Source organism: Talaromyces stipitatus, genomic scaffold (assembly GCF_000003125.1).
Source record: "Talaromyces stipitatus ATCC 10500 scf_1105507295511 genomic scaffold, whole genome shotgun sequence".
NCBI lineage: Eukaryota > Fungi > Ascomycota > Eurotiomycetes > Eurotiales > Trichocomaceae > Talaromyces > Talaromyces stipitatus.
In genome coordinates, this window is record NW_002990119.1 from 1805961 (window position 1) to 1833489 (window position 27529).

The 27529-nt window shown below is 47.0% G+C and overlaps 13 protein-coding genes across 15 annotated transcripts; 8 read left to right on the top strand and 5 right to left on the bottom strand.

Moving 5' to 3' along the window:
- Positions 1–432: 432 nt before the first annotated feature.
- TSTA_103750 (pre-rRNA processing protein Utp22) lies at positions 433–3896 on the top strand (the record flags this gene model as incomplete). Its single annotated transcript, XM_002486347.1, has 2 exons — positions 433–2329; positions 2360–3896. The coding sequence occupies exons 1-2, from the start codon at positions 543–545 to the stop codon at positions 3894–3896; spliced, it is 3324 nt and encodes a 1107-aa protein (XP_002486392.1). The 5' UTR covers positions 433–542.
- On the bottom strand, positions 3536–8003 carry TSTA_103760 (nuclear envelope pore membrane protein, putative; the record flags this gene model as incomplete). Its single annotated transcript, XM_002486348.1, has 4 exons — positions 3536–4299; positions 4357–7314; positions 7365–7513; positions 7569–8003. The coding sequence occupies 4 exons, from the start codon at positions 8001–8003 to the stop codon at positions 4089–4091; spliced, it is 3753 nt and encodes a 1250-aa protein (XP_002486393.1). The 3' UTR covers positions 3536–4088.
- Positions 8004–8529: 526 nt separating this feature from the next.
- TSTA_103770 (ubiquitin C-terminal hydrolase 37) lies at positions 8530–9980 on the top strand (the record flags this gene model as incomplete). The annotated part of the gene is made up of 6 exons (XM_002486349.1): positions 8530–8640; positions 8687–8781; positions 8845–8944; positions 8991–9172; positions 9222–9400; positions 9457–9980. The coding sequence occupies 6 exons, from the start codon at positions 8530–8532 to the stop codon at positions 9978–9980; spliced, it is 1191 nt and encodes a 396-aa protein (XP_002486394.1).
- A 225-nt stretch (positions 9981–10205) lies between these two features.
- Positions 10206–11218, top strand: TSTA_103780 (uncharacterized protein; the record flags this gene model as incomplete). The annotated part of the gene is made up of 2 exons (XM_002486350.1): positions 10206–10448; positions 10506–11218. The coding sequence occupies exons 1-2, from the start codon at positions 10301–10303 to the stop codon at positions 11216–11218; spliced, it is 861 nt and encodes a 286-aa protein (XP_002486395.1). The 5' UTR covers positions 10206–10300.
- Positions 11219–11232: 14 nt separating this feature from the next.
- On the bottom strand, positions 11233–13564 carry TSTA_103790 (dihydrolipoamide succinyltransferase, putative). Of its 2 annotated transcripts, XM_002486351.1 has the most exons (11): positions 13229–13564; positions 13113–13162; positions 12982–13053; positions 12874–12929; positions 12473–12820; positions 12030–12422; positions 11910–11969; positions 11804–11858; positions 11685–11752; positions 11555–11626; positions 11233–11501 (listed from the first exon to the last, which is right to left on the bottom strand). In XM_002486351.1, the coding sequence occupies exons 1-11, from the start codon at positions 13387–13389 to the stop codon at positions 11457–11459; spliced, it is 1380 nt and encodes a 459-aa protein (XP_002486396.1). In that variant the 5' UTR covers positions 13390–13564; the 3' UTR covers positions 11233–11456. The 2 variants fall into 2 exon arrangements, with proteins under 2 accessions (XP_002486396.1, XP_002486397.1); XM_002486352.1 differs by having other exon boundaries at positions 11233–11752.
- A 192-nt stretch (positions 13565–13756) lies between these two features.
- TSTA_103800 (uncharacterized protein) lies at positions 13757–14580 on the top strand. Its single transcript, XM_002486353.1, has 6 exons — positions 13757–13786; positions 13841–13888; positions 13958–14090; positions 14150–14228; positions 14281–14322; positions 14393–14580. Exons 2-6 carry the CDS (start codon positions 13869–13871, stop codon positions 14416–14418), a joined length of 300 nt encoding a protein of 99 aa, XP_002486398.1. The 5' UTR covers positions 13757–13786; positions 13841–13868; the 3' UTR covers positions 14419–14580.
- Positions 14581–14616: 36 nt separating this feature from the next.
- TSTA_103810 (histone H2A) lies at positions 14617–15626 on the bottom strand. The gene is made up of 4 exons (XM_002486354.1): positions 15418–15626; positions 15245–15333; positions 14984–15187; positions 14617–14933 (listed from the first exon to the last, which is right to left on the bottom strand). Exons 1-4 carry the CDS (start codon positions 15468–15470, stop codon positions 14878–14880), a joined length of 402 nt encoding a protein of 133 aa, XP_002486399.1. The 5' UTR covers positions 15471–15626; the 3' UTR covers positions 14617–14877.
- A 358-nt stretch (positions 15627–15984) lies between these two features.
- On the top strand, positions 15985–17352 carry TSTA_103820 (histone H2B). Its single transcript, XM_002486355.1, has 3 exons — positions 15985–16276; positions 16342–16413; positions 16472–17352. Exons 1-3 carry the CDS (start codon positions 16105–16107, stop codon positions 16648–16650), a joined length of 423 nt encoding a protein of 140 aa, XP_002486400.1. The 5' UTR covers positions 15985–16104; the 3' UTR covers positions 16651–17352.
- Positions 16515–18574, bottom strand: TSTA_103830 (autophagy cysteine endopeptidase Atg4, putative). The gene is made up of 4 exons (XM_002486356.1): positions 17959–18574; positions 17741–17909; positions 17460–17687; positions 16515–17400 (listed from the first exon to the last, which is right to left on the bottom strand). Exons 1-4 carry the CDS (start codon positions 18536–18538, stop codon positions 17013–17015), a joined length of 1365 nt encoding a protein of 454 aa, XP_002486401.1. The 5' UTR covers positions 18539–18574; the 3' UTR covers positions 16515–17012.
- A 664-nt stretch (positions 18575–19238) lies between these two features.
- TSTA_103840 (R3H and G-patch domain protein, putative) lies at positions 19239–21409 on the top strand. The gene is made up of 2 exons (XM_002486357.1): positions 19239–20514; positions 20568–21409. Exons 1-2 carry the CDS (start codon positions 19406–19408, stop codon positions 21034–21036), a joined length of 1578 nt encoding a protein of 525 aa, XP_002486402.1. The 5' UTR covers positions 19239–19405; the 3' UTR covers positions 21037–21409.
- Positions 21108–22806, bottom strand: TSTA_103850 (C2H2 finger domain protein, putative; the record flags this gene model as incomplete). Its single annotated transcript, XM_002486358.1, has 2 exons — positions 22630–22806; positions 21108–22575 (listed from the first exon to the last, which is right to left on the bottom strand). The coding sequence occupies exons 1-2, from the start codon at positions 22740–22742 to the stop codon at positions 21108–21110; spliced, it is 1581 nt and encodes a 526-aa protein (XP_002486403.1). The 5' UTR covers positions 22743–22806.
- Positions 22807–22947: 141 nt separating this feature from the next.
- TSTA_103860 (uncharacterized protein) lies at positions 22948–25074 on the top strand. Of its 2 annotated transcripts, XM_002486359.1 has the most exons (4): positions 22948–23480; positions 23551–23707; positions 23769–24760; positions 24816–25074. In XM_002486359.1, exons 1-4 carry the CDS (start codon positions 23068–23070, stop codon positions 24988–24990), a joined length of 1737 nt encoding a protein of 578 aa, XP_002486404.1. In that variant the 5' UTR covers positions 22948–23067; the 3' UTR covers positions 24991–25074. The 2 variants fall into 2 exon arrangements, with proteins under 2 accessions (XP_002486404.1, XP_002486405.1); XM_002486360.1 differs by having other exon boundaries at positions 23769–25074.
- A 326-nt stretch (positions 25075–25400) lies between these two features.
- TSTA_103870 (C-4 methyl sterol oxidase Erg25, putative) lies at positions 25401–26884 on the top strand. Its single transcript, XM_002486361.1, has 4 exons — positions 25401–25506; positions 25575–25821; positions 25873–25958; positions 26016–26884. Coding segments are annotated over exons 1-4 (900 nt in total). The 5' UTR covers positions 25401–25504; the 3' UTR covers positions 26581–26884.
- Positions 26885–27529: the final 645 nt, after the last annotated feature.

Sequence of the window (27529 nt, forward strand, 5' to 3'; positions counted from 1 at the left end):
AGTAGATGTATTCAAGGTCTCCGTATGTAAGTCTTCATAGTGAATCGTCTCTTGTCAAGCAGATCGGGCGACTTTTCTTTTATCCTGAAGATGTGTCATGGGTTGAGGGGCTGCCGGGCGCCGAAGTCGGCAATCCGGACAACGGAGAAAGAGTGCTTCTCTAGAATCCAGAGCAACATTCTGAAAGAACAACTCATCTTTGCTACGTATATTCTTACACAGACCTACAATACCTTCAGACAATTCCAATGGCTTTGTTGCCTATTGCAAAACGGAGGACAAGACCTTTCGCGGAGAAAACGATCTTCAACCAATCAGGTCCGCTTGTCTGGCCGCCGAAATATGCCCACATGTAAGTAAGCACTAAAACGGCAGGCGGTGTGTATTACTGCACTTAATTTTTTTTTCGAGCTTTCGCATCGACTGGAATATACACACATGTTGATGCTTAACATAAAGCATCACAGGACCATGGAAAGAGGGCTTTGAGAGCTCTTCTGGAGAGCATCTTGGAAGTTTATCTCTTGGAAAAACACCCAACAATGTCAGACCCTTCTACAAAACGTCGAAAGCTCAATGGCCCGGCATCGACACATCAAGGGCATGATCAGAATAATTCGGGCTATTCAAGTTCAGAAAACGACGACGATCGTAAAGTCGCAAGCTCTTCAAAACAAGTCAAACAATTGAAACCTCAAAATCGGACCGATACTGCAAATCGGTTTGCTGAAGTGGGTAGAGCAACTGGTCTCTCCAAGTCCAGTCTTTTCAAACTTCAGACAGACGAGTTGCTTGCCGGGTTAAGGCCAGATTACGACAAGCTTGTCTTTACCGTTCAAGACAATCTACGCCGAATCAGAGATATCTTGCAACAAGTTCCCGAAAGAGAATCGAAGAGAGCCGACGTTGCTGCCAAAGAACTACGGGACAAATACCATGTCACAGTACCGTTTCCTTGTCACTCATCCGACGACCTTGCGAAGTACCACGTTTCCTTCCAACCCCCGATCAGCATTGATCTTGTTGGTAGTCTCTGCCTGCGAGCCGGATTGCAAGCCACCGAAACCTTCAATGTTGATATAGCAGTGACCATCCCGAACACATTGTTTCAGCCGAAAGATTATCGAAACTACAAATACTTCCAGAAACGCGCTTTCTATATTGCATGCATTGCAGCAAGCTTACGCGAAGCGAAACTGCCTTTTTCGATACAATACAGCTATCAGGATGGAGATCTTCTACGCCCCATTGTTGTGTTGGAACCCACAGAGAACGCCGCAGAAAACTCACCTGGGCAACCAATTTGCATTCGCATATTGACTGCTGTTGAAGATGATCTGTTCCCTACCGCACGTACTCTTCCATCGAAAAACAATGTTCAGGCGTCGGGTGCAGAGGACGAAGCTCAGTCCAGCGAGGAAACTAAGTCAAGCCCTTTTTACAACTCTGCTTTGCGTTTCGAATCGATGGTCATACCTTATCAGAAGTGGCTACAGAATTCTCTCAAAAAATACACATCAATGAGAGATGCGAGTCTTCTCGGACAAACCTGGCTTCGACAACGTGGTTTCGCCTCCTGTATCGAGAAAGGAGGTTTTGGCAGCTTTGAGTGGATGTTGCTTCTGGGCCTACTCTTTGAAGGTGGCGGTGCAAATGGAAAACCTGTTTTGCTGCCGTCATATAGTAGTTATCAAATCTTCAGAGCGGCTATACAGTTTCTAGCTGCTCGAGACCTGATGCACCCTATGTCTCTATTCGCCAACGACGTTGAATTCCCTGCCGGCAGTCCAGTATTTTATGACGGAAAAAGGGGCTTGAACATACTGTACAAAATGACTATTGGGTCCTACAAGCTGCTTCGCCACGAATGTAGCCTCACAATTTCGCTGTTGAATGAAACGCGCTTCGATAATTTTGAAAAAGTGTTTATCTTTCAGAACAATGATCCGATGCTTAAATTTGACCGGCTCGTTTCTTTAAGTCCACCACGACAAGTGGCTGATCCCCTACATTCTGTCTACTACCAGAACCACGTTTACGATATTTTGGAAAGATCACTCGGCGACAGGGCAAAGGTCATTTGCCTGTGGACTGATTCTACGCCTCCGCGGGCCCTGAAATCGAAATCATTGAATGACACGCATCCGCAGCAGATCTCAATTGGTCTTATATTGGACCCCGAGAACGCGAATCGTATCGTTGACCATGGTCCTGCAGCAGAAATGCAAGAAGAAGCTGCGGCTTTCCGAGCATTCTGGGGTGACAAGGCTGAACTGAGACGATTCCGAGATGGAAGCATTCTTGAGAGCTTGGTGTGGTCAGATCAAGGGTCGGTCGTTGACCAGATACTGGTGTATAGTCTTAGTCGCCATTTGAAGGTCCCTCGGCACTCGATAAAATGTGTCGGAGACGGATTCGATGAAACCCTACAACAGCTTGCTGGTCCGGAAAATCAGACTGCTGCAATGTTCCAGGGCATTCGCGATGCATTCCAATCGTTGCAGTCGTCATTTCAAAACATGGACGATATCCCACTTCAGGTCAGGCAACTACAGCCCGCAAGTCCGTTTCTGAGAAGCACTGCTGTGATATCAGACCCTAAGGATCTTGGGCTCACTCCGGTGGACATCAACCTGCAACTTGAGAGTTCGGCCAAATGGCCAGACAACTTAGATGCCATTCAAATGACCAAAGTTGCCTTTCTAGTGAGGATCGGTGAGGCCTTGAAAGATAATGGAGATGTTCATTCCTTCAGGGTTGGCCTGGAAAATGAGAGCAAACTCTTCATGAACAGGGCTTTCCTAGACATCAGGCATACAACTGGCATCCAATTCCGGCTGAGAATACATCACGAACGCGAAGCAACCCTCCTCGAGAGGAAGCTGAAAGAAACCGGTCTTAGTCCTCACTACAAAGAGGAGGTAGGCGCTGCTCTTTTCGAATATAAGAGGACCTTCATCCACTCCCCGCGTATCACGCAGGTTATCCAAACGCTTTCTAATCGATATCCTCTATTATCGCCTACAGTGCGTTTGATGAAACATTGGTTCAACTCTCAACTTCTCCTGTCTCATGTTACTGAAGAATTCGTCGAACTTCTCGCTATCAACATCTACGTCTCGAGCCACCCATGGACCTCACCTTCTAGCTTAATGACTGGATTTTACCGAACTCTCACCTTACTTTCAAAATGGAACTGGCAACAGGAACCTCTTATCCTTGATATGGGTGGACTTACAGCAGAAGACGTCAAAACCATCGAAACACGGTTCTTAGCCTGGCGCAATATCGACCCTGCAATGAAAAAGGTCTCCATGATCGTGGCATCTAACCTCGACCATGACGGAGTTACATGGACGCTGAACGAAAAACCTCCGAAAGTCGTAGCAGGACACATCACTCGTTTGGCGAGAGCCGCAGTGGAAGTACTCAAACAACAACACGGCAGGGAAGAAAAGACGTCTCTCGAAACGCTTCTTTTCAGACCTGCCCTTTCACCTTATGATTTCGTCATTCATCTCAATGATCCCAATAAGAAGAGCAAGAAACACAGTACCCAACAATTTGCGAACCTCAAGGGTTCAGCTAGTTTGTCTTTATCATCCGAAGCTTCGAGTCGCGATATCATGGTGTCTTATCTGTATGAACTTCAAACTATCTTTGAGCATTGTATCCTCTTCTTCTACAGCCACGAGGAGAATGTCATTGCAGGTCTGTGGAAACCAACATCGACCACATCACGACCAATGAATCTGAAAACCGCATACTCTACTCGTCCCGTACACGGCGAGGATTCATCATCTGTTGAGGTCACCTTGAACAAGGACTCCATATTGAACGAAATAGCTCGATTGGGCGGAAGTCTGGTGCACAACATCGATATAAAAAATGTATAGAACTATACTCCTTCTGAGAGAGAAATAGAAAGAAAAAGTTTCATCGCAATGCAATTATAATAAAAAGGTATTCATGAGAAAAAGAATATAACATTTCCCAAAGTCGGAAGATCATACAAAACAAAAAACTCCGCATTTTCCAGACAAGAAAGGTTCAGGTATCTCTTCCTTTCATGTCCTCTCCCTCCGTCTTTAATTCGTAATTGATTTCTTCGTCTGTTTCGCAATCTTTGCAGATGCCTTTTGCGTTGAAAATGAGCAATATTTATCCTTGATTGCGACCACTTCATAGGTCCCTTCATCCGAGGTCTTGATTGTCTTTTTGTATTCGTAAGAGATGTCATGTTTGATGTCGAGGATTTCGGCCGGTTTGCCTTTTCTGGCGTTTGAGCTTCGCGTGTATCTACAAACAATGTTAGCGCAACCATATTTATCAAGGGGAAGAAAAGGAAAGACGTACGTAAATTCAAATGGCGGAGTTCCTCCAAATTCGAAGTTGATCTCCGCCTCGCCACCTTCATGGATATCAACAATGCTTTCTCGTCCTCTGCTGATTCGCACACTGGGCATCTCATGGATGACTTTGGTGATGTTCTTGTGGGCTTGACAACGGCCACTAGCGCCATCGCTGACTGCAGTGATGGTGAATACACCTGGTTTCTCGGCTATGCGTCGGAATGTGGTTGTATGTGAAGAGGCCTTTCTTTTGACCCCTTCGAAGGTGTAGAAGACGTCGAATGGTGCGTGACCAGAAAGTGAAAATGAGAGGCGTTCTCCGACACAGTAATCTGTTTGCGACTCGAGGGGGATGATCGTGGGGACGTCCGAGACTACCACGCGAACAGACGATAGGTCCTTCTCAAAAATTCGTTGGCATCCAAGAGAATCACCAACACGATGGATACTAACGACATGTTGGCCGAGTTCTAGGTGTCGACGGGGAATGGGGAGTTTGTGTTTGTGACTATGAATTGGGCCAACGGGCACCACTTCAGGCTTTGCGCTTGAATGATGCTTAATGGAGATATCAAGGTAAAATGGGGGTTGTCCTTCCAGTACTATGGGAATCAACTCATCACCATCACTATCCTCTTTGCAAAACGCGTAAATATGACCTGGTGACTCAAAACGAGCAGATGGTAACGCGTTGACTGTCTGAGAGATACTGATTTGGTTTTGCTCTTTTGGATCAGCATCGTAGAGCGCGTCTGAAATGCCAATAAACTTGTAGACGTGATTGCCTGACTTTGAAGTATCGAGTTCCAAGGATGCCACATTGGAGGTGCTTTTTAAATTCCGTACCTTGACCCCAGCACGTTCATGATGTTCGTATTTGACATTGAAAGGAGCCTTGCCTTCTAGCTTCAACTCCAAAATATCGTCGTCGCCTTGGCAGACACTGCGTTTTGACACATTCTCACCGACACCAGTGCGTCCTGGCACATATACTGCTGGCCGAGGGATCCACTTGATCTCAAAGGTACTTGCGGATTCCTCAATGTTCCCAGGACAAGTAGCATCAAAGACTTCGATAAGCTCATAGACTCCATTCTGCGAAACCGGTATAGCCCCATTCTCATCCCACAGCTTCTTTTCGAATATACGGCCGGGGTTTACGTCCAGGTTGCGATACTTCACAATCCAGGGAGCTTGTCCACTTAGTCTCAGCGGCAATGACACTGTTTTACCTTCCAGTGCCTGGGTAGTCCGCTTCTCTTCAATAAATCCAAAGGAAGCTTGAGGCTTCTTAGGGCGAACATGGACGACTGTACTGTCTTTCAATGCGCGCTTGCAATTCAGACGGTCCGTCACACCAGTCAGCGAAATGATGTGCTCTCCACCACTGTACAGTGGCTCTGTTACAATGGTGGCAAGAGATTCATGGCTTTCTATCTCATGTTTGGTTTTCTTGCCGTTATGAACAACCTCATATTGTAGAATCCAGGGAGCCTCGCCTATGAAAGAGACACCAACAGTGGCCGACTCTCCAAAGCAGGTTCTCTGTGGTTTGTGCGTGCCTATGAGGTGGGCCGATGCTTGCGGTTTAACGTCTTGCTCCAGGACCTGCACCTTGTCTTTAAGTGGCTGTGGACCGTAAACACTGTCAGCAATGTCCAGAAACCGATATCGGTATCGACCCGCTTCGGTTGGCGTAAAGTCCAGCTGTCCTCGGAGACCGCTTATGACCTCGGAGAAGGTCTTTGTGCCCTTGTCGCTCTCAATGGAATATCGCAAACGGAATGGAGGTGATCCAATCATATCCAAATCGACAAGAAGACCAACAGAGTTGTTGGCACACTTATCAAAAAGCTTTTCTTGTCGTAGAGACAGTTCAGGTTCTGGGGGGTTATGGAGCAGACAAGAGGATGGCTCCAGTATTTCTCCGCGGCAGAAACGGCTTGAGGCAGATTCCAAAGTATACCATCCAGGCTCTTTGATCTTTGGTCGGCTCTCCGCTGTTTTCAATGATATCTGTCGGATCTTAGAAACATCACTTTGACTGTCTGTTTCTTCGCGATTAGAGTAAGAGTAAGTGACCTGGAATGGCGCATCGTCACTATAATCTCTTCCAGTGGAGTGGAAATGTAAAGGTAATTCGGCGGTTTCTCCTTTCGCAGTCTGAAGGAATTTCTGAGCATTGCAGCCAATCATTGAGAGTCTTGGCCGTTCATGGACGGAAAACTGATGCCATTGCAGCACGCCTTTCAACGATGCTCGATCCGTATCATCCAGATAAGACGAGTAATTAGCGACGTTTCCTTGTGCGTCGTGGACTTCCTCAATGGTGTAGACCCACTCGCCACTAGCGTCCAAGGTCTCATTCAATGCTATACGCAAATTTACGGTGTGAGCCCAGAAAGGGGTGTCTGGTTGTTTGGGATCAATGAGGATCCCGGACGGTTTTCGACTGGTTATTGGGACTAAGGAGCCTTCAGCGTGTACATTCTGGAATGAGAACCCGCCATCAAACCCGTTGATCCTGCGGCTGTACTTCACTTTAAGTGGTGCGACTCCTTCCACTTCAAGATTAATATCGGATAAGTCGCCTTTACATTTGTCGACAAATGTGTTCTTCGGGACCGCTCTAGGGCAGGCTGGGACCAACATATCGGATGCCTTGATTTGCACCTCCAGATTCGACTCGTCCAAAACGCGTGCCAAGCGGTAGATGCCTGTCTTCTTGATAGGAAAGTAAAGATCAATATGTCCATCCGCAGCTGATTCGCCAGCCTGCTTTTTCATTGACTTGAGTTGTTTGTGCGATATGCTAATGGTTTCGTTGTGTCCAGTAGATAGATCGTAGCGTAGAATTTCGAGGAGTATAGGTGAAGTCTGGTTGATACGCATGGGGAGAGCAACGGTCGTCTGTTGTGAGTTAAGACACAATGGTCTTCCGTCTGGATTTAGTACAGCGGACCTACATGAAGTCAGCATCGTGCCCAAACATGAATTTGGACTATCACCCACCCTTCCGGGAGTATGTGAATAATCTGCTTGCCCAGAATCAAGGAGGCATTATGAATGATGTCCCCAGGTTTAACACTGCGCTCTGATATCGACAATTCTCGGTCGTAGAAGACTTTCCAAAGGATTCCTCCCCATGCCCCGAGGGGTATCTATTGAAAGATCATTAGCATGCTTTTGTTCTTCTTAAAGCGACGAAATACCTACCGGTATGCGAAACATTAAAAACACATTGGCAGCCGCATGGAGCAGGAAGATGGCCAGAAAAGTTGGAAACGTCCATTCTAACCAGGGCACTCTCAACGCTTGTATGCCAAATAGAAAGACACCATCAATGAAGTTCCATTTGAGAAACAACCACGTCGAGTCCAATTCGTCCGCAGCACCCATAGAGTCATACATCCGCCATGCTCCAAGCGCAATATAGAGTGCCGCGACATAGAATCGTTGCGATGGTGCGTCGATCACGTCGATCGGAATCAAAGGGCCGTCCGCTCCAGGTTGGGCAGGTCGTGAAGCATTCGTCACGTTCACATTTTGAGGTGTCGCGACGGCCGGAGAAGCAGTTTGTCTTCGTCCATCGCGGCCTAGTGTCTGGGGACTTTGGGGGAAGGCGGATCGGAGTTGGGGAGTGCCGTTCATCGCATCTCGATTCTTGGTCTCGATCAGATTATTGTGAAGATGCGCTTATCCTTCGAGTGGTAGAAACCGTCGAGCTCTCGAGCGACAAGTGTGAGATCGCAGGGCCCCGCTTCTATGCAGAAAGAAGCATACAGTTTTTTTCCTTGCTTGCAGTTGCTAAAAAAAAAAAATTCAACCGTTCTCGATCGGTCCAGAAGTCTTCACACAGATCTGAATAGTGACTACTCGACTCAAGGTAATCCTATGCGTAAAAGATCAAAAATTGACTGCAGGTCCAAAACGATAAAACGAACAGAAAAGGGTGAATCGCGTGAGAGATCTTTTCGGGCAGTTTGGCAGGCGCGTCACGGATAGAAAGCTTCGGCCAATCAGAGAGCTCCGTTGCCCGCATCTCTTTATGCTACCAAAAAGACGACGACGACAATTCATTCTATCTCACTCTGTCTTATTCTATCAAAGAATGCGTTCTCTCTGAATCCACTTCTTCTCTTAATTCAGCCTTGATTGCAACATAATACACATCAATATGAGATACCGTACCAAAAGAAGACGCCTCAATAGCGACGCAAGCCCAATTCCAGAGACCATTATTGATAAGAGCTCGTGGAATGGCTTCTGTGAGATTGAATCCGAACCAGTATGTACTGTCTATTCGTTGCCAAACAACAGCTAATATTAATCAGGCTTTCTTCAATGTTATGCTACGAGAATTCGGGGTTGAGGGCGTGAAGGTTCAAGAAGTGGTTTCTCTGGATAAGGAGATGATTGAATTACTACCGCATGTATCTTCAATCCCGAACATTGAAGATTTGACTTATCTGATTGGATATTGAAAGTAAAGTAAACCGGTTTATGGTGTGATATTCCTGTTTCGCTGGCATGAGGACAATCCGGAGAAGCAAGAGGCGAGCTGTCCTGACGGCCTGTGGTTTGCTAATCAGGTATGTACTCCTCTGAGATACTTGTTTCATAGACTGACAGGTCTAGACGGCCGATAATGCCTGTGCAAGCGTGGCTCTGCTGAATATTGTCAACAACATCGACAATATCTCGCTAGGGGACACTCTTGCCAGCTTCAAGGAATTCACAATGCCCTTCACGCCTGCATTAAGGGGCGATGCTATAGCCAACTTTGAGTTCATTAAGAGGATTCATAACTCATTTGCGCGGTATGTATTCCCTCTATGACAAGTCATATCATTGGCTAATAGCTTACAGTTCCATGGACATTCTAAACTCTGATTTATCGCTCAAGAACGAGGCCACTGCTAGCCGGTCAAACCGCCAAAATGATAATAGTGCCTCCAACGAAGCTGCTTATCATTTCATTGCATTTGTGCCGGCGCTGGGCCGAGCGTGGAAGTTCGATGGACTGGAGCGTCAGCCCCAAGATCTCGGTACGGTGTCCTTCATTGCTCTAACAGTGGAGATACTGACAGGTGATGTGACTAAGCATCCTGCACTGATGGCGATTGGCTTGAACAAGTTCGCTCCCATCTCGTAACTAGAATGACAGAGTACGAAGAGGACCAAATAGAATTCTCGGTCCTGAGTCTGGTGCGCGATCCTCTCAGGGATCTCACTGAGCAATTAGCTCGGAACGTGAAGAGTTTACAGAGCATAAAGCACCGGCTAAACGAGTCTCAGATTGACGACATAAAGGCAGTCCTGGGCACCCATGACTTTGATGGCGTTCTTTTAGAGGCTAATCTAGCGTTGGGACTTACAGAGCAGTGTCTGATAGACTTGAAAGTTCCAGAAACTGAGAATTGTAGCGGCGATCATGACCTACCTCAGGAATATGTCCGGCTCGCCAACAACCAACAGGGCCTTAGGAGGTCTATTCTAGAGGAGATACAGCTTCGTCGCGATGAAGACGCGTTTGCGGAGGGAAAGAGACATGATTATTCGTCTGCGATGGAGTACTGGGCTCGGGCATTGGCTCATAAGGGTGTTGTCAAGGAGTTACTCAGCTAATAATGCAATGGAAATAAGAAGTCAGGCGTCTATATGCGACATTTACTTTTAAGTCTGTAATATGTGTATCTGATTTAATTTCGCGTTGTGTCCTACCTGTTCTGTAGTCGCGGGCGTTATCTACTGGTACACTGTAGGAATCGGGTTGGATATAAAAATATATATTTCTAAGGTTGCATCCACGACGACAAGTATTCAAGGCACGACACGGACACAACTCTTGACACTGCACTGCAAGGATTCCACGTTACCCTTTTTTTTTGAAGAATATCAAAAACCCATATAGACCCTACCCATGAATAATCCATTGCACAACCATTATGGACCCAGAAACCGAATTCGACACGGATATCATGATCCTAGACTATGTATGCAGCAGAGCCACACACGCGCTCCTGTTGACGCGCATCGCGGAATTGAGTGACAGACCAGCACATGCACACCTTGATCTATTGAACATATTCGACAGTATGTCTTCCAACATCACATCAAATCTCATGAAAGGACTGTTCTAACTATCAAAAGCATGGCAACTCCTCGTCTCGCACAAACACAGCGCCACGCGCCAAATCTCAATCGACCTACAAGCAAAGCTACAATTAATATCATTCACAACTCGATTTTTTGCAAGAGCACGAAAATCAAAATGGCGCGATGATAATTCGCGCCAACAACCCGCGAAAAAGGGTGGCACATTTTCGAATACGGCTTATATGACTATGCTTGAGATATTGCGTATCCCGCGAGAGGAGCGGTTGGATGATCGGTTTCGGGTTCTGTCGTTGATGGACATGTTTCAGGGCTTTTTGGAGTTGTGTGCTACGATGATTGGGGGTATGGCAGTGCCGGATGAGGATGGTATAGTCGAGGTACTGGGTAAATTCATCATCCAAGCGGTCCTTGAGCAGTACACACTCTTCGGAAAGACGGCCTCAGACGCAATAGTCGAGGCATCGTCACTATTGTCACGTCAAAATCCAATAGAGACTACAACTAAATTGCTCTCAACTATACAGTCTTCATATCTCAACCTCCTCCATCCGCCACCCGTCTCTAGTCAACAGAGAGAATCACAAGAAACGCATCTGAATCGTCTTGCGCAACAATTTCCGGCCTTTGATTTTGAGTCTATGCTCATTATGAAATTGCAGGAGTTTTTGTTCGGACTTGAGACGCCTGTGCTTGTGAAGCTTGAGACAGGGGAAATGGATCTGTATAATGAGAAAAATATTGTATGACGTGGGTTGATAATACGCGACGCGACGATTATATATTTAATATCTCCCCACGGCAACAGGCGAAAAACTTGGACGGAACAGCTCAATACAAATGAAAGTGTTCAATGTATACGCAAAAGGGACTAATCTACAAAAGTCAGATTAACGACAACCACACCAAGTTACACAATTTTCCGCTAAATGATGTCTCCTTCTATACTATTCCACCTCCTTCAAACGACGGCTTAAGATGCGGGATTTAGCCCAACAGCATGCGACGGGGATCTTCGATGTATTCCTTGACCTATAGAGGGTTAGTATTGAGCTGGAGATACGAGGTGAAGGATGTCGACATACCTTGACAAGGAATGTGACGGCTTCCCGGCCATCGAGCAGACGGTGGTCGTAGGTGAGAGCGAGATACATCATCTGCAGAGACATGTTAGTACGGAGGTACATTGCAAGTTTATAGGAGTATATCGCATACTGGGCGAATTTCGACTTTGCCGTTGATGACGACGGCGCGTTCCTTGATAGCGTGCAAACCGAGGACAGCTGTTATATATTAGCCTATGTATCATAAAGAATGCTGTAAGAGGTGCAAACCTGTCTGAGGCAAGTTGATGATGGGAGTGCCCATCATAGATCCGAAAACACCACCCTGTACGCAGATTAGAAGTTGCTCTGAGTATATGAGATAATCAGTACTCACATTGCTGATGGTGAATGTACCGCCAGCCATATCCTCAATGGTCAACTTGTTGTCACGGGCCTAGAGTATGTTAGATGAAGAATCGTAAATTTGAGGTTTTCAAATAGTGTCGAATTTCACCTTCTTTCCGAGATCAGCAATAGCCTTCTCAATACCAACCATATCCATGGTCTCTGCGTTGCGCACAACAGGGGTAACAAGACCCTTCTCAGTAGCAACAGCAACGCTGATATCGACGTAGTCGCGGTAGACAATGGTGTCACCGCCGTTAGGTCCCTCGATGGAAGCATTAACGGCGGGTAATTCCTTCATAGCGAGGACACAAGCGCGAGAGAACGCAGACATAAAGCCGAGCTTGACCCCAGTCTTCTTCAAGACGTCATCCTTGTAGAGTTTGCGGAACTCCATGAGCGAGGACATGTCAACTTCATTGAATGTAGTGAGAGAAGCAGCGGTGTTCTGGGATTGCTTCAGACGCTCGGCGATACGTAGTCGCATACGGTTCATTTTGACCTGCTTGAGTCAGCTTTGATCCCAATAACAATTCCTTTTTGTCTACATACACGTCGCTCTTCACGGCTTCCGGGCTGTGCAGGCTTGCTGGGTTCAGGTTCCGTCTTTTTTGATTCTGCAGGTTTAGGCTTGGGCTGCTCTGATTTCTTCTCTTGGACAGGCTCAGGTTTTGAGGGGGCCGCTGGTTCCTTGGTCTCTGGCTTGGAGGGAGCGGTTTCGGTCTTCTCTTCGGTCTTTTGGGGCGCAGGCTCATCCTTGGGTTTTTCGGCCGCAGCGGCACCATCTCCAGAGCCGGGCTCGAGTTTCACAATTGGCTGGCCAACAGTAACGGTATCTTCTTCATTGACGAGGAGTTCCTTGATAGTGCCAGATTCGGGAGCGTTGACAGCAACGTCGATCTAACAATATTGATTAGATATACCGAGTCATGTCACGAAGAGTTTTCAAGTACCTTATCGGTCTCGATAGTCGCAATTTCCTCGTCGCGTTCCACGAAATCTCCAACCTCTAACACATGATCAGAACAGAACAATACAAAGCGGACGTCATTGATGCTCACGTTTCGAGAACTGTTTCAATGTACCCTCGGTGATAGATTCGGCCATCTCGGGCACCTTGACGATTGTATCGGCTAGAGAATCGAGTAAGTGGTGAGAAGCTCGTAACGAAGAGGGAAGGACCGCGACGGACCATAATGACGAGTTTGTTGCAGAGACAGTTTGAACTCTGGGGATTGGACTCTACCATTGCAAAATACTCGATTAGAGAAAGATAATGGATAAATTCAATTTGTTTTTGGAGCTTACCTAGTAAATTGCACTGGTCTTTGAGGACGCAGCAGAGCTCTCTGCGATGTCAGGGCAACGGCGGAATAGGCGCGTGACGATAAAAGAGGCTTTTGCACATTGTGGACGGATCGCAAGACATTTTGTCTCGTCAATCGAGCCAGATTTGTTCGGCTAGCCATGGTGACAGCTCTGGTATGTCTATATATATGTAAAGACGTGAGGCTTGACACAAGAGGGATGATGTCAGGTTGTGGTTCAACACTCGAACAGGTAGAATCCTAGCAGGGAGGAGAGTACAGACAAGTAAAAATCAGTCTGCAAGTAATCTACTGCAGTAGAAACGCACAGTTGGAATTGAATCAGAGCAATGAGGCCATTCAACAAGGAGAATAAAGAACACAGCGGCCGGAATTTTCCTTGCGAGAAGCTGTTACGTATAGCCGGCAACCCGGGCAGTGTCCCCCTGCCGCCAACCCGACTGGGCCAAGTCTTTCCGAACTCCACACTCCAATAATCGCTCACCTCGACTACAACCTCTAACTACCTGATATCAGCCACCGCGTCGATTCTTCTTTAGTATGAAGCCTTTAAAGCTGTTCAATGAGACTATAACTAACTCTCGCTTGATAGATACCCCTCGCAGTGCGCACCAGGAAAGATGCCACTCACACCCGCAGCGTAAGCCAGCGTCATCTCGCAACCTCTTGATCCTTATTCAAATCACAGACAGACATTGACAATCGTCAGATCCCTATATCGGCGCTCGTTGAAATTGGCCCTCGACTGGGCTGTACACAGGCACATCTGGCGCGGCCAAGCCGTGTACATCAGATCATTGTTCGACGCCAACAAGGACGTCCGAGATCCTCGTCAGCAAAAGGTACTTTTCTTCGATATCACGCGATGGTTATGTGGATAGTGGCTAAGATCGGGGAATAGTTATTACTCCGAGAGACAGAGAAATTACTCGAAACATGGAAGCATCCTGATCCTTACAAGTCTCCTACGGCACCAGGAGGTATGGACGATTGGTATCAAACTTTGACGGTGTCGTTCTAATGTTGTTATAGGTTCCAAATACGAGCGAAACCTTCCCGCTCGCGATCTTCCTTGTAAGTTCATGGACTATACTTTCAATGGTTTTACTTTTTTCTGGACCAGCTGGCTGACTACTGTGTACAGACGCCGATGCACCTGGTGCGCATTAGATAGGAGGTTAGCTAGATATCTGCGGGAAATAGAGTTGTCGAATTGTACAATACACATTACAATTTCATGTACCACTTTAGGACATGTTGGAATCTCGAGCGATAAAACTGATCCCAGACGTACAAAAATGATTGCACGCATTTAGTCCATGTACGCGAAAATGATGAATCTACCAAAGAAAAAAAAAAAAAAAAGTAAAGGTGAAAACCAGAAGGATTCAGTATTCTAAAAGCTAATTTGGAATCGATAATTATATCGACTCAAATGAATACCCATCGCAAGCTGCCAGTAGAGACCATGTCCGTAGACATAATGTACAACCATGTAAAAAAAAAAAATCAAGAGCCATGAATGTGCCCAGTCCATAACCCCATTACCTCGTCAATAAGGAAACCAAACCACGCCGAAACGGAAAGCAGAAACGATATGAAGGAAAAACACTAAAACATGAAAGCAATTTAAAGCTCTTGGCTCTGACCCTTTCCGCTCTTGGGAGTCTTCTTGGGAAGGAGGTCTGGAATAATGTTAGACGCATGCTTTGATGGAATGAACGCGCAAACTTACTCTGGTGAATGTTGGGGAGAACACCACCTTGGGCGATGGTGACGTGTCCCAAGAGCTTGTTCAATTCCTCGTCGTTACGGATGGCAAGCTGGAGATGACGGGGAATGATACGGGTCTTCTTGTTGTCACGAGCGGCGTTACCAGCCAACTCAAGAATTTCAGCTGCGAGATATTCTAGGACGGCAGCCAAGTAGACGGGAGCACCTGATTGGATGGATTAGAATGACGCGTATATTTGACCCAGTCGAATTGTCAACTCACCAGCACCGACACGCTGAGCGTAATTACCCTTGCGGAGAAGACGATGAACACGACCGACGGGGAAAGCAAGACCCGCCTTGGATGAACGGCTGCAAAATGTGAGTCAGTAATATGTTCCGAGATGCAATACAAAAATAACACGCGAATGACGCGAAAAGAGGATCAAAACATACGATTGAGCGTTCTTGCTGCCGCTGGCCTTGCCGCCGGATTTTCCTCCAGTCATTTTGATTGTTAATGTGAATGAGATTGACTCGAAAATAAAGAGTGGTTGTAAGAGGACGTCGGTACTGTCGAGATGGAGCGTGTGTGGTGAGTGATGAAAATATGAAGAGGAAGAAGAAAACAGAGGGCGCTGGAGCAGTTGAGGAGCGAAGGGCGCATTTATAAGGATGCGCTGCGGGTGACGTCCGCCGCTTCCAGATCACGCTCTCGCTTAGATAAGACGGCCAATCACCGCCCAGATCAAACGCGTCAACGCGTGCCTTCCCCGAATCACCGCAATAGCCAATCAGTGCGCTGTCTTCCCCGCCCGATCGGGCCAAGCTCGATACCGGGTTAGCGTTACATACTGTTACCACTGATCTGGCTGCGATTTTCACGCAAATCACACATGATCATACAGATCATACCATTCTGTTACCGTATCGAAATTCTGGCTGGGAAAGTCTCGCTGGATCACCCGTCCGTTTGCTGGCCCAGTATAAGAGGCCTTCCTCCCCCGTCATCCACTCCAGTCCAACTTTCCTCTCCATTTACATCTACGCGCTCTCACGACTCAACGTTTGACTCTCATCCACCCTCATCAACCATCCCAACCTCATCTTCGATTTTCGAATCCACATTTACATTCATCAAAAATGCCTCCCAAAGCCGCTGAGAAGAAGCCCAGCACTGGTGGCAAGGCCCCAGCTGGTAAGGCTCCTGCTGAGAAGAAGGAAGCTGGCAAGAAGACTGCCACCGCTGCCTCTGGCGAGAAGAAGAAGCGTGGCAAGACCCGAAAGGAGACCTACTCTTCTTACATCTACAAGGGTGAGTGACCTGAAATTGCAAAAACGCGCAACAAACAGTAACTGACGCGTCTTTTTGCTCTTTAGTCCTCAAGCAGGTCCACCCTGACACTGGTATCTCTACTCGCGCCATGTCCATTCTCAACTCTTTCGTCAATGGTATGTCCTTCGCGTTCTTGTTTTGTTTCGCGTCAACAATACTAATTCCCTCCATCAGACATCTTCGAGCGCGTTGCTACTGAGGCTTCCAAGCTTGCTTCCTACAACAAGAAATCCACCATCTCTTCCCGAGAGATCCAGACTTCGGTTCGCCTGATCCTCCCCGGTGAATTGGCCAAGCACGCCGTTTCGGAAGGAACCAAGGCTGTCACCAAGTACTCTTCATCCGCCAAATAAGCGTCTCGCTTTCTCTTTGCTTTTCTGTTTATGTCAATTACATTTTTTTTTTTTTCATTGTTTGATTTTGCTGCTTCGCGCTCTGGCAACTTGGAGGCGGCGGGTTAACTGGGTGTTCGCGGGTTTCTCTAATGTGTCATGGGACGGTCTGTTTTTATTTCTACTTTTTTTTTCATCCTGAATACCTTCGGCCGAAATGATTTTACGGTTTGTGATTCCAAGTGGTGAAGGTGTAACATAACGCTGGAATTGGGGATATTGTTCAGAACAATTCCAACCTCTAACTAGATCTTGAAATCAAGCTTTAGTGCATTCAATACTGCTGTGCATTCGTACTTTATTATCAGTTTGTAACGCAACGTCTACACTAACTCGCTATCCTCGTCATCGTCGAGAACTTCAACCTCATCCAGCGCCGCTTCTCTCTCCATCGTTGGTGTCGGCACATTTTTAGTGTCGACAATGTGAATAATCGCCTTTCCATTCTCCGGACGCGATGAAGTTATACGCCGTTTCCAGTCCATCCAGTCATTTTCGTCTCTGATCAAAAATCCAACCAACATACTCGGGTCCATATCGTCGATATGAATGCGTCGAAGGCGACGTGTATGGCAACTATCAATTTCTTCTTGGGTATATGCGAGATCGCCGGTTTTGTACGGAAGCGCGGGACGAGTATGGTGTGGATCGAGATAGAAGAAGAATGAATTCTGGACTCCGATGAAGTAATGAGACGCTGATGGGCGACCACTGAGACCATGTTAGCTGACGGGATCTTTTTTTTGGGGAGGGGATATGGATAGACAAACCCTGCAATTCCCAGCGCCTGTGGCAGTTTTAGAAGATCTTCGAGTCCCTTTCGATAAACTGGCGTGATTCGGTCAATCCCCAGCCTTGTCCCGAGAAGTATCAGAGTAGGTCGCATGCGATCTGACTGGTTGTATGCGACTGCTTTGAATTTGTCTTCATAGACATATGTGTTATCGCTGCTTACGTAGACATTCATGCCCGCGTCCTTGTATTCGTCGGAGAGTGCTCTGCATCGTACATCAGTCTGATATCTATCGGTTATTGCGGTGTGGTGTCATACTGTATACATGTAGCTGTCGCTGAAGGACCGAACCATTCACCGGGATGTTTCCCGCAGTATAGAGCGCCGTGTCTCACAAACTTATGGATTGAGAATGGAGCAGCTGGGTCATCTGCGAACAATGAAAGTAACCTATTCTCTTCTGTTGAATTACTCCCTCGACGCCAGTCTGGTATAATCAGCCAACCAGTACCATTCTATTGAGGAGGTAAACATACCTCGCCCCAGTCTCGAAATAGCCAATGCATTCGCCAAAAGACTCTGTCCAGACCGAATCATACAACCCCAACCAGTATCCGACGTAAACCCTTGGTGGTGCTCTGTCAACTGACTTCGTAGCCGGACGCTGAGCGTCATTGCTTGCGCTGCATTTGCATCTTCGGATCTTGCGATGGGCGGAAACCCTGATCTATATGTCATCCAGATTCTGCATTCAAAGTCATCGAGAAACGCTTTGGGCCAGCCGAGACTCTTGGTTGATTCTGTCCCTGCCGCTGTTTCTGTTGTTGTTGGTGCGGAGTCGGTCGTTGTTGGGTCTTGGTTATCGGATTTTGAGGGTCTGTGATCTTTGCTATCGTGTATTTGTATATTTTCTGGTGCTGTATTCCTGCTTGAATCTGCTGTTTGACCGGCGTTGATGTTGCTATTGCTGCCTGCGGGGAACTCATCCTTCTCTGGCGTCACATACTCATTCCCCAAACACCATATCTTCGACCCTGGACCTTCTTCGTTCTTGGGTTCGGCATCCCAGAAATATTGTATCATACGCTTATATCGTCCCAGATCAATATTATTCATTTTTGGCTCGGTTGGGCTGTTGAACGACGAGTGGATGAGAGGTAAGCTTGTGTGGGGGTGCATGCGGAGAGAAAGATATATATTTCTCAAGCATCACTTGATAACAATGATCAACAGATGACCACGACAGCTCAACTCGACTGGTTCTGCCTTGGAGCATGAACACTACACTACAACATTGCCTTTTAGGGGGCATATGAAAATAAACATATGAAATGTAAATATCAGACCATCAAATTATACTGCATTTTTCGTAGATGTGTCTAGCGCGCCTGGCCGATGACATGTACATATAGTTAACTGATCAACCAGAGAAACATAGAGACGACCGACTACTGAATACTGATACGAACCATGAAAGCCCTGTTCCACACAAGAAACCAGTATGCATAAACAAGTCAAAGTCATGTTGTAGTATATGAACGTCTCCTCTATCGACATCCTCACTGATACGAAGAGATAACAGACGGGACCCAATCCCACGTAGATACTGGCCCATACAAACTCACTCACAAACCAGACAAACACGGTCGGCTCGCAATATAACACCTACTGCAAAGACAAATACTTGCTGATAGACGAAGCGAGTGGTGAAAGAGAGCGCAATATCGGTTGCTACCGCTCGGAGACCATCGCCACTGCCTTGCTCCACTCTCTTTACTTTCTGTCCCGCCAAACCAAGCAACATCCAAAAATTATCATCCTCAGAGTGACCTTCAGGTGAGGCGAAATGAACACCTAAACGCGCTGGAATTCGAGCTGGTAAAAGTGGAATACAGACAGAACGCGTTTCGCATTCCATATCGAGAATTCCGCCAGTGCAGCGAGACGACAAGCACTGGTACAAATCCAGGCAGACCGGCCAGAATGTCTGGCCATGAGGAAACTCATGATCCAGCAGCACCTAGTCACAGCGAAAACACACTCTTCTTCATCGACTCATACGGCGAGCGGCCGCTCAATGAGCCTGTAAAATCCAATACGCGATTCAGCGCCCGCCCGCGCAGTAACAGTGACCTCAACAGCAGCGAGGACGAAGTCGTGTTTAGTGGGAGGCAGAACCAGACTGCCCGAATCAACAGTGTCGTTTATGATTCTCGTGTCCAGCCACAACCATCATTCTCGCGAACTGCTGTTCAGGTCGTGGATGATGACGTACAATTTCTCGCGCCAACCCCTCCAGACAAGAGATCAGCTACTACGGATCCCCGGGACCCCGAGAATCTTCAAGATTCCTACATTGGCCTAGCGTCAAAGAGACAGGCTAGAAACAAACGGAAAGGAAGGAAGAACAAGAGGTCTATATGGGATGACGACAGCGTTTTCGCCGACTACGTGCGAAATGTGGCTCGCAACGAGAAGTCGACCGACTCATCCAGTGAAGATGATGATGCCTCTGAGGATGAACAGGGTCTGACCAAGGAAGAGAAAGCCAAGTTTCGCGTATCTTCGACGCTTGAAGTGGTTGAAGAGAGCTCTATGTTGATTAGCGAGGAGATTGAAGACGACGACTCTGACGAGGACGACAACGAAGATTCCGATGACACAGATGACTCGACTATGCTTGACGATATCATATCCCAGATCCGCCGTGGGGCATCCTTCACCGAGCTGGAAGCAGAATGGGCGTCGTCGAACGATATGTCACTAGATTTCTTCGAGGGCGAGCGTCATGTCGATTTCGATATCGTTGATATGCAGCAAGATGGACCTTTGAGAAAGAACAAGAAGAAGAAAGGAAGACGTCAGATGGGTTTTGATCTGAGCGATAGCGAACTTGAGATCCAACTAGAACAAGCATGGGAGAAAGATCGGAACAAGAAGAAGGCCAAGAAACGCGAGAGAGAACAACTCCGAGCGGAGGGCTTACTCGGAAAGAACAAGAAGAAACTTGATCGCAGAGGCAAGGATAAAGGGTTTGGCATTGAAGGACTGAAGATTGAGGTGAGGACTTTTCTTCAGTCGCAATCAGAGAGGTATTTCATCTATATCTATCTATTTTAGACTCGTTTATTGACACGATGGATAGTCTTGATCTGCCTCCCATGAAGAAGCAACATCGCAGAGTTATACATGAGTTGGCAAATGCTCTTATGCTCAAGTCACAATCTCGCGGCAAAGGCAATGCGAGATTCCCCGTCCTGTACAAAACAGGCCGCACTCCCAATTTCAACGGCAAACACAGTGTCAAACTTGATAAGATCCTAGCCCAACCGCGATTCAATCTGCGTCAGAGCACTCGCATGAGCGTCAGTGAAAGATCTTCGCCAGGGCCCAAGAATATTCGCCGGCGCCAGACAACCAATATGGGCGCCTCTTACCTCGAAGGTGAGGTGGTTGGAGGGTCCGCACCTGAGATTGGAGCAGAAAATAAGGGCAGGGCTATGTTGGAGAAGATGGGATGGAGCTCGGGAACAGCACTGGGTGCCCTCAACAATAAGGGTATCCTACAACCTGTTGCTCACGTTGTAAAGAATACCCGTGCTGGACTGGGTTAATATCCGCTCTGATAGAGATGACTTTTCATGTAGTAGCCTTAAATATGACTTTTTAGACGCAATGCATAGAATTATTTTCTAGACTTTTTTCCTTTCTTCTGTTTAGACTGCGCTGTTGCCACGGGCTGAGCATGGCCTGTTTCCCGTAAGTGCGAGAAGAGTTGTGTCCGTGATGGAAACGTAGCTTGACAATTTGCGCATTTGCTTTGAGTATCTGTAGAAGAGGCTTGTTGGGCTGCCAGCTTCTTAGCTCTTTTTTGCTTGGCTTTGCCTAGCTTTGCTGTGGTGGGTTTAGATTTAAGGTCGTCGTCGTCGCTGTCGTCAGAAGATAGAGAAGTTTTCTCTGGCTTCATGTCGCCCAGATCGACATAGTCCTGATCTTCGTCCTCGGAGGAAGAAGGGGATGGACTTCGCGATGTAAGTGGTTCCATGGTTGTATCTTTGATTTTGTCTTTTGTTTGTGCTTCTGCAATATCACCTTCATCATCAGGTACACCATTCGCCGGGATAGCCTCTCCCTCGAATTCCTCCTCCTTCACGACCTCTGGCTCCTCATCACCTTCAAGATTCAATTCCTCGTCCTCAAGCAACATCTCCCTTCGCAACTGCTTAACAGCCTTGATATGCTTCTTACTCCTTTCATGCGCCTCGAATTGTTTCTGGCTCTTGAATATCTTATTACAAACAACGCACTCGAAATGCTCAACCTCGGATTCAGAGCTACTGTAAAACTGGCCTTCATGCTCTACATCCTCGCCGGCTTGTTCGTGAGTTCGCGCCCACTCGGGGACCACATGATCCTGCATCTTGGCCTGGTTGGCTGCACGGGAACGCGCTGCTTGAGCAGCTGCTGATTCGCGAAGCATGCGCTGTCTTTCTGCTTCAGTTTGAATGTTAATTTTGTATCGTGGATCACGTTTCTTGACGAAGGCGACTAGGGCCCGAACGGCGTCGTTGTATTCCCTTATACCGTCTTCTCTCATCTTCTTGTTTTCCTTTTCCATTAACCGTCGTACTCGTCGATCCGGGGCTTCACCATATTTGTATTTGTCTTTCCATGCAAATGATTTCTTGGTTGAGAAGCTCGTCCACACTGCATAAAACGGACGCACAACGACGTCGTAAGAGTCATGTTTGCCGCCAAAACTGGGATAGTCCACGGGCTCCGATCCCTCCCATCGACACGCTATCCCCTCATCTGTTGCTATTTGATCAAATATATCCCGTAGACCACCGAAAAATCCACTTGGAGAATCCGAAAACTCCATATGCGGGTTGAAATTCATTACTAGACTCGTGATGTTGGAAGCTGTCATCTTAAACCCTCCCGAAGGAGGCTGTTGACCTTGGCCAGCTGCCTGCCCATCATCAGACAGTTCTGCATGTTGATGTGAATCATACCACGCTCTTTCTTGAGGGTCGGAGAGGACCTCGTAGGCGCATTGTACTTCGGCGAAGAGTTTTGTGGCTGCTTCCACTTTGCCGTAGTTTCGGTCTGGGTGTAGTTCGAGGGCCTTTTTTCTGTAGGCTTTCTTGATGCTGCAAATAACGTGTTAGCGCGACGAATGTATGACATAAATAAGAAAAACTTGCTCGTCTTCTGACGCATCTCGTTCAATTCCCAGAAGCTCGTAGTAGTCAACACGACGTTCGGTATCTTGACCGCTATTATCTTTGTTCGAGCTAGTGGACTGACTTTGACCCATCTCGTAAATAGAAAATAAACCACCCACTATGCAATATATATAGATACTTTTCCTTGGTCTGACTGCTCAAGAAAACAAAGCGAACGTCTATGTATGTTGGAAATTGTTGCGAATACTTTGTGGGGGATAATTCTGGCTTATCTTATCGGGGCTGTGGCATGTAACATCATCGCTTCGTCCTTTCCCCACGCTTGTTAAGTCGAACACACACGACGCTATATGACCCCCAACGACAGCGAATCCTAAACTCGATGGAAGTTGATATATACAAAATACGCCAAATGCGACATAGACCTATACTTTTTGTGGGACCTCTTACACCACAATGCCTGCAAATCTCGACGACCTCCCCGACGAAATCCTACATCTGATATTACACTACAGCGATCCAACACAATGCCTAGCGCTAGAAAGGACATCTCGCCGATTCCGAGGTGTCACAAACGAACCACTATTGTGGCGTCAATACTGCCAGTCTCATTTTCGATACTGGGATGATAAACATGACTTTGATGAGAAACTGAGAAGGCCGCCTTCGACTGTTGCGTGGAAAGAACTGTTTGCCGAGAGATATTTTACTGACTGGGTCACGACGAAGGTTCTGGATGATATACTGTCAAGTCAATCTGGGCGTATCAATAAGGCGCAGATTATTATTGATCATGGATATGATGCGAAGGATACACTCTTACGGCATTCACGTGCCAGTACGGATTTGGACGACTACCTAGCCAGAAGGTGCGTTTTACTGATACACTTCTCTCGATATAAAAAATTAATTTCTAATCGGCCGATGTTTATGCGACAGATACTATAGTAACGCCATGTTGGGGTGTCTACAACGGAACATAGCCATCCCACTATGGGCAGACTTGAAGGAGAATGGAAAAGAGACACCATTAGAAAGGGCACTGGGCTGCTTCGATCTTTTCGTCCCTCAGTGCGGGATAGACTCGCTCGACCAGGTATATATTCTTTCTGTCTGACTCCTTCTGAAGCTACATCGCTTACGTGTCTGATCGGCAGATACAAGACATGCTCGACGAGATTGCAGACAACCTATCACAACAGAACCCACACATAGTAAATCTTGCACCACGCCAAAGAGCGCTGTTGATTGCATCTTACTTACTCTCAAATAACTATATCGGGTTACGGGCCGGCCGGCACTATCACACTCTTGAACACAATTTCCTTGGATTCGCTCTTCGAGATCAGGGACACAACTCCTTGCCTCTAATATCGGCTACGATATACTGCGCCGTTGCGCAAAGGTTTGGGCTCAATGCTCAGCCGTGTGGATTTCCCTACCATGTGCTGGTGATTATCTCACCAGCTGTCGGCTTCGACCTGGACGGAGTAGAATTACTACACGGCAATCCCGGCTCGCCTATGTATATGGATCCATGGCGGTCTGATATCGAAGTCCCTGCCAGTGATTTGCAGAGTCAATTGAATATGCTTGGGAATCTAACAGCACCAACGTCACGATTTCTTGGCCAGACATCAACACCGGATATTGTTTATAGATGCGGCAGGAATATTCTAAATTCATTGCAGAACGGCCCGGAGGAATCGAGTACTTTGGATACTGAACTCGCACGATATGCGGGTCTCTGGTCCATGATGTTATCTACGCCGCAGTCTAGTTTCAATGAGGTCAGGCGAAGCTTACCATGGTTCATGGAACTCTTCTTCAAAGAGTTTCCGTGGGACATTTCTCTGGTTGAACAATATGTTCTATCGAAACTTCGGGACTCAATTGAGGTCGACCACGTCTCGGAAGGACTGCGCGTCATGCGCACGGTCGATGAAATACCAAAAAAATTACGCCACCGCGGACCTGAGCACCAAAATGTCAAGTATCGAGTAGGTCAAGTCTTTATCCATCGGCGATATGAGTACCAGGCGGTGATCACAGGATGGGACGCGGAATGTGATGCGAACGAGGAATGGATGCGGCGAATGGGTATTGATCAATTACGAGCTGGAAGAAAGCAAAGTTTCTATCATGCGCTGTTAGTTTATTCGCCTTGTTGTGCATGGAATGGTTTGTGCTGATGTTGATTATAGTGTCGAGGATCGGAGTATCCGCTACGTCGCCGAAGAGAATATCCAGATCATCACTCCAACCATGTCGGAGCTCTCTAGCGGCCTGTTGGCTATTGCCGGGAAGCATTTCAAGCGATGGAGCGAAGATGAGCGAAAATTTGTGAGCAACATTCGCGACGAATACCCGGACGATTAGATGCTCCAGAAGGAACTAGACGAGTCCATGATGTGTCAACGATGTATGATAATAATGATAATGATAATACTATACCTGTGAATCAATCGAGTGTGTGTTGTTGTGTCGGCTGTTGTATGTCGTAGTCAGACCGTGTCATACGACAAAATGACATTGCTGCCTCAGGCTCTTTCTCATCTGATCTCGGATTGCGCGACTCCGATCGGAAAAGCGTTAATCCGTGCATGATTTGCAGTTTAGTCAATGACACCCACCAATCACAGTGAAGGTAAAAAGTCGCACCACTCGGAATTGTAGTCCACTCTCAGGGGCTGCAGCCAGTCACAGCACTGCAAAGTCGGCCCACCCGTGACTCTCCTTTTCTCGCAAGATTTGCCTCCAGACGATTACTGGCCTTATTTATTTGATCCAGGACACGTTCTCCCTCCAGTCCTCGATCTCTATCAACTACCCAGCTTGAATACGAAACCTTGTTCATTTGCCTGCGCCCTGTTGGACGATTCAGATTTGCAAAATGTACGTTCCTAGAAACTGCGCCAGTGGTAAACCCAAAAGGAACTGCAAGCTAAAACTGCCCTCGATAGGAATTCCACCGTGTTTTCTACGTCGCCAGAGACGTACTGGAGCCACTACGAAGAAGTCTCCAAGTACAATGTCCACCTCAATGTTTTCGAGAAACTGTGGGAAGCCTGGTACGCCTACATGCAGAACGATGTTCTGGCCACAGGTATCATGTCCTTCGTGATGCACGAACTGGTCTATTTCGGCCGATCCCTTCCATGGATCATCATCGACACTTTTGGTCTCTTCAGAAAGTACAAGATTCAGCCTGTAAGCATCTGTCATTCTTCTTGACATGCGAATTACTCATTCCTCGTGCAGAACAAGATTCCTACATTGAAGGAACAATGGGAATGCGCAAGACTCGTTCTTCTCAGTCACTTCACCGTCGAACTTCCTCAGATCTGGTAAAGTTTCTCTGTCGACGATGTTTACGCACGATCAGAATCTAACGCGCACTTCAGGCTTTTCCACCCTATGGCTCAGTACTTCGGCATGGCTACCTCGGTTCCTTTCCCCTCTCTTTGGACCATGGCATACCAGATCGCCATCTTCTTTGTTATGGAGGATACATGGCACTACTTCTCTCACCGCGCTTTCCACTGGGGTCCTCTTTACAGAGGTATTCACAAGATTCACCACCAATACTCCGCTCCCTTCGGCCTAGCTGCAGAATATGCTTCCCCGATTGAAGTCATGGTTCTCGGATTCGGTACCATTGGCTGCCCCATTGTATGGTGTGCTTTCACTGGCGATCTCCACATCTTGACCATGTATATCTGGATTGTCTTGCGGCTGTTCCAGGCTATTGATGCTCACAGCGGCTACGAGTTCCCCTGGAGTCTACACCACTTCCTGCCATTCTGGGCTGGCGCAGATCACCACGATGTTCACCACGAGAAGTTCGTTGGCAACTTTGCCAGCAGCTTCCGCTGGTGGGACTTTGTTCTCGATACTGAATACACTCCTGAATCGGTGAAGCGCTGGCGTGAGAAGAAAGCCGAGAAGGCAGCCAAGAAGGCCAACTAGAGGAGGCCCTTTCCGTCTTTTGAGACCACTTTGCGTACAACGCTACTTACATTAATTTCCGCATTTCAGCATCATCAACATCAACGCTTTGTCGACTTGCTCCTCGATGAAAGAGTATGACCATTTTTAACCAGACCACTGCAGGCTCTTGACACAACGCTTGCTTCAAATTACCACTTTTTAATTACTGTTTCTTGTGTATAAAAGCCCTCGACCAGCTCAGGATTACGATTTTGCTGTATCGTTAGACAGTCAACTTACATAGACTTTATGAGGATAAAGATAATATCAACGAATTATATGCATTAATGTTGCATTTCATGCACACGTATGGTCACTGTTTCGACTTCATCTATGACGAAGTGGATTACAGAAGCTATGAACTCGAAGGATGGTTTGTAGATTGAGCGAATTACTATAGCACGCATGTGAAACCCCTGCTTCAAAGTACTACGCTGGAAACCTAACTTCTGTTTAGAGTAACGCTTTTGTTGCTCCTACTTCTTCTCGGTTCTTATTTGTGTTGGTAGCTGAAAGGCGAGTTCTTGAGCGCACCTTGACTTGCGTGTTTTCACTGATGATTTTAAAACATCTGTCTTTCGCGCGAATCGAATTTTGAAATTACGGCAACAGATTCGGCCAGAAGCTGCTGTAACTCACACAGTTTATCGTCTGAGTCAGGAGCTATCGATCGAGACTAGTTTTACTAGGTAAGAATGTAGTAATGGCTCGGACGTGTATATTGATAGTCTTAATGGGTGAAATCTACATCCATAATGGCACACTCTCCCCAACCAAGGGCAGACGTCTTTACGCGGTGCTGGGGATCAGTACTTGCAGTTAAATTCGTCACTCAACTGATTGAGGAAGCTAAGATCTGCCTAAAATCGAGCACACAGCCTTATTCACAAAACCAGGGAATCCGCAGCAGGAACTCCTAGGAAGGAAG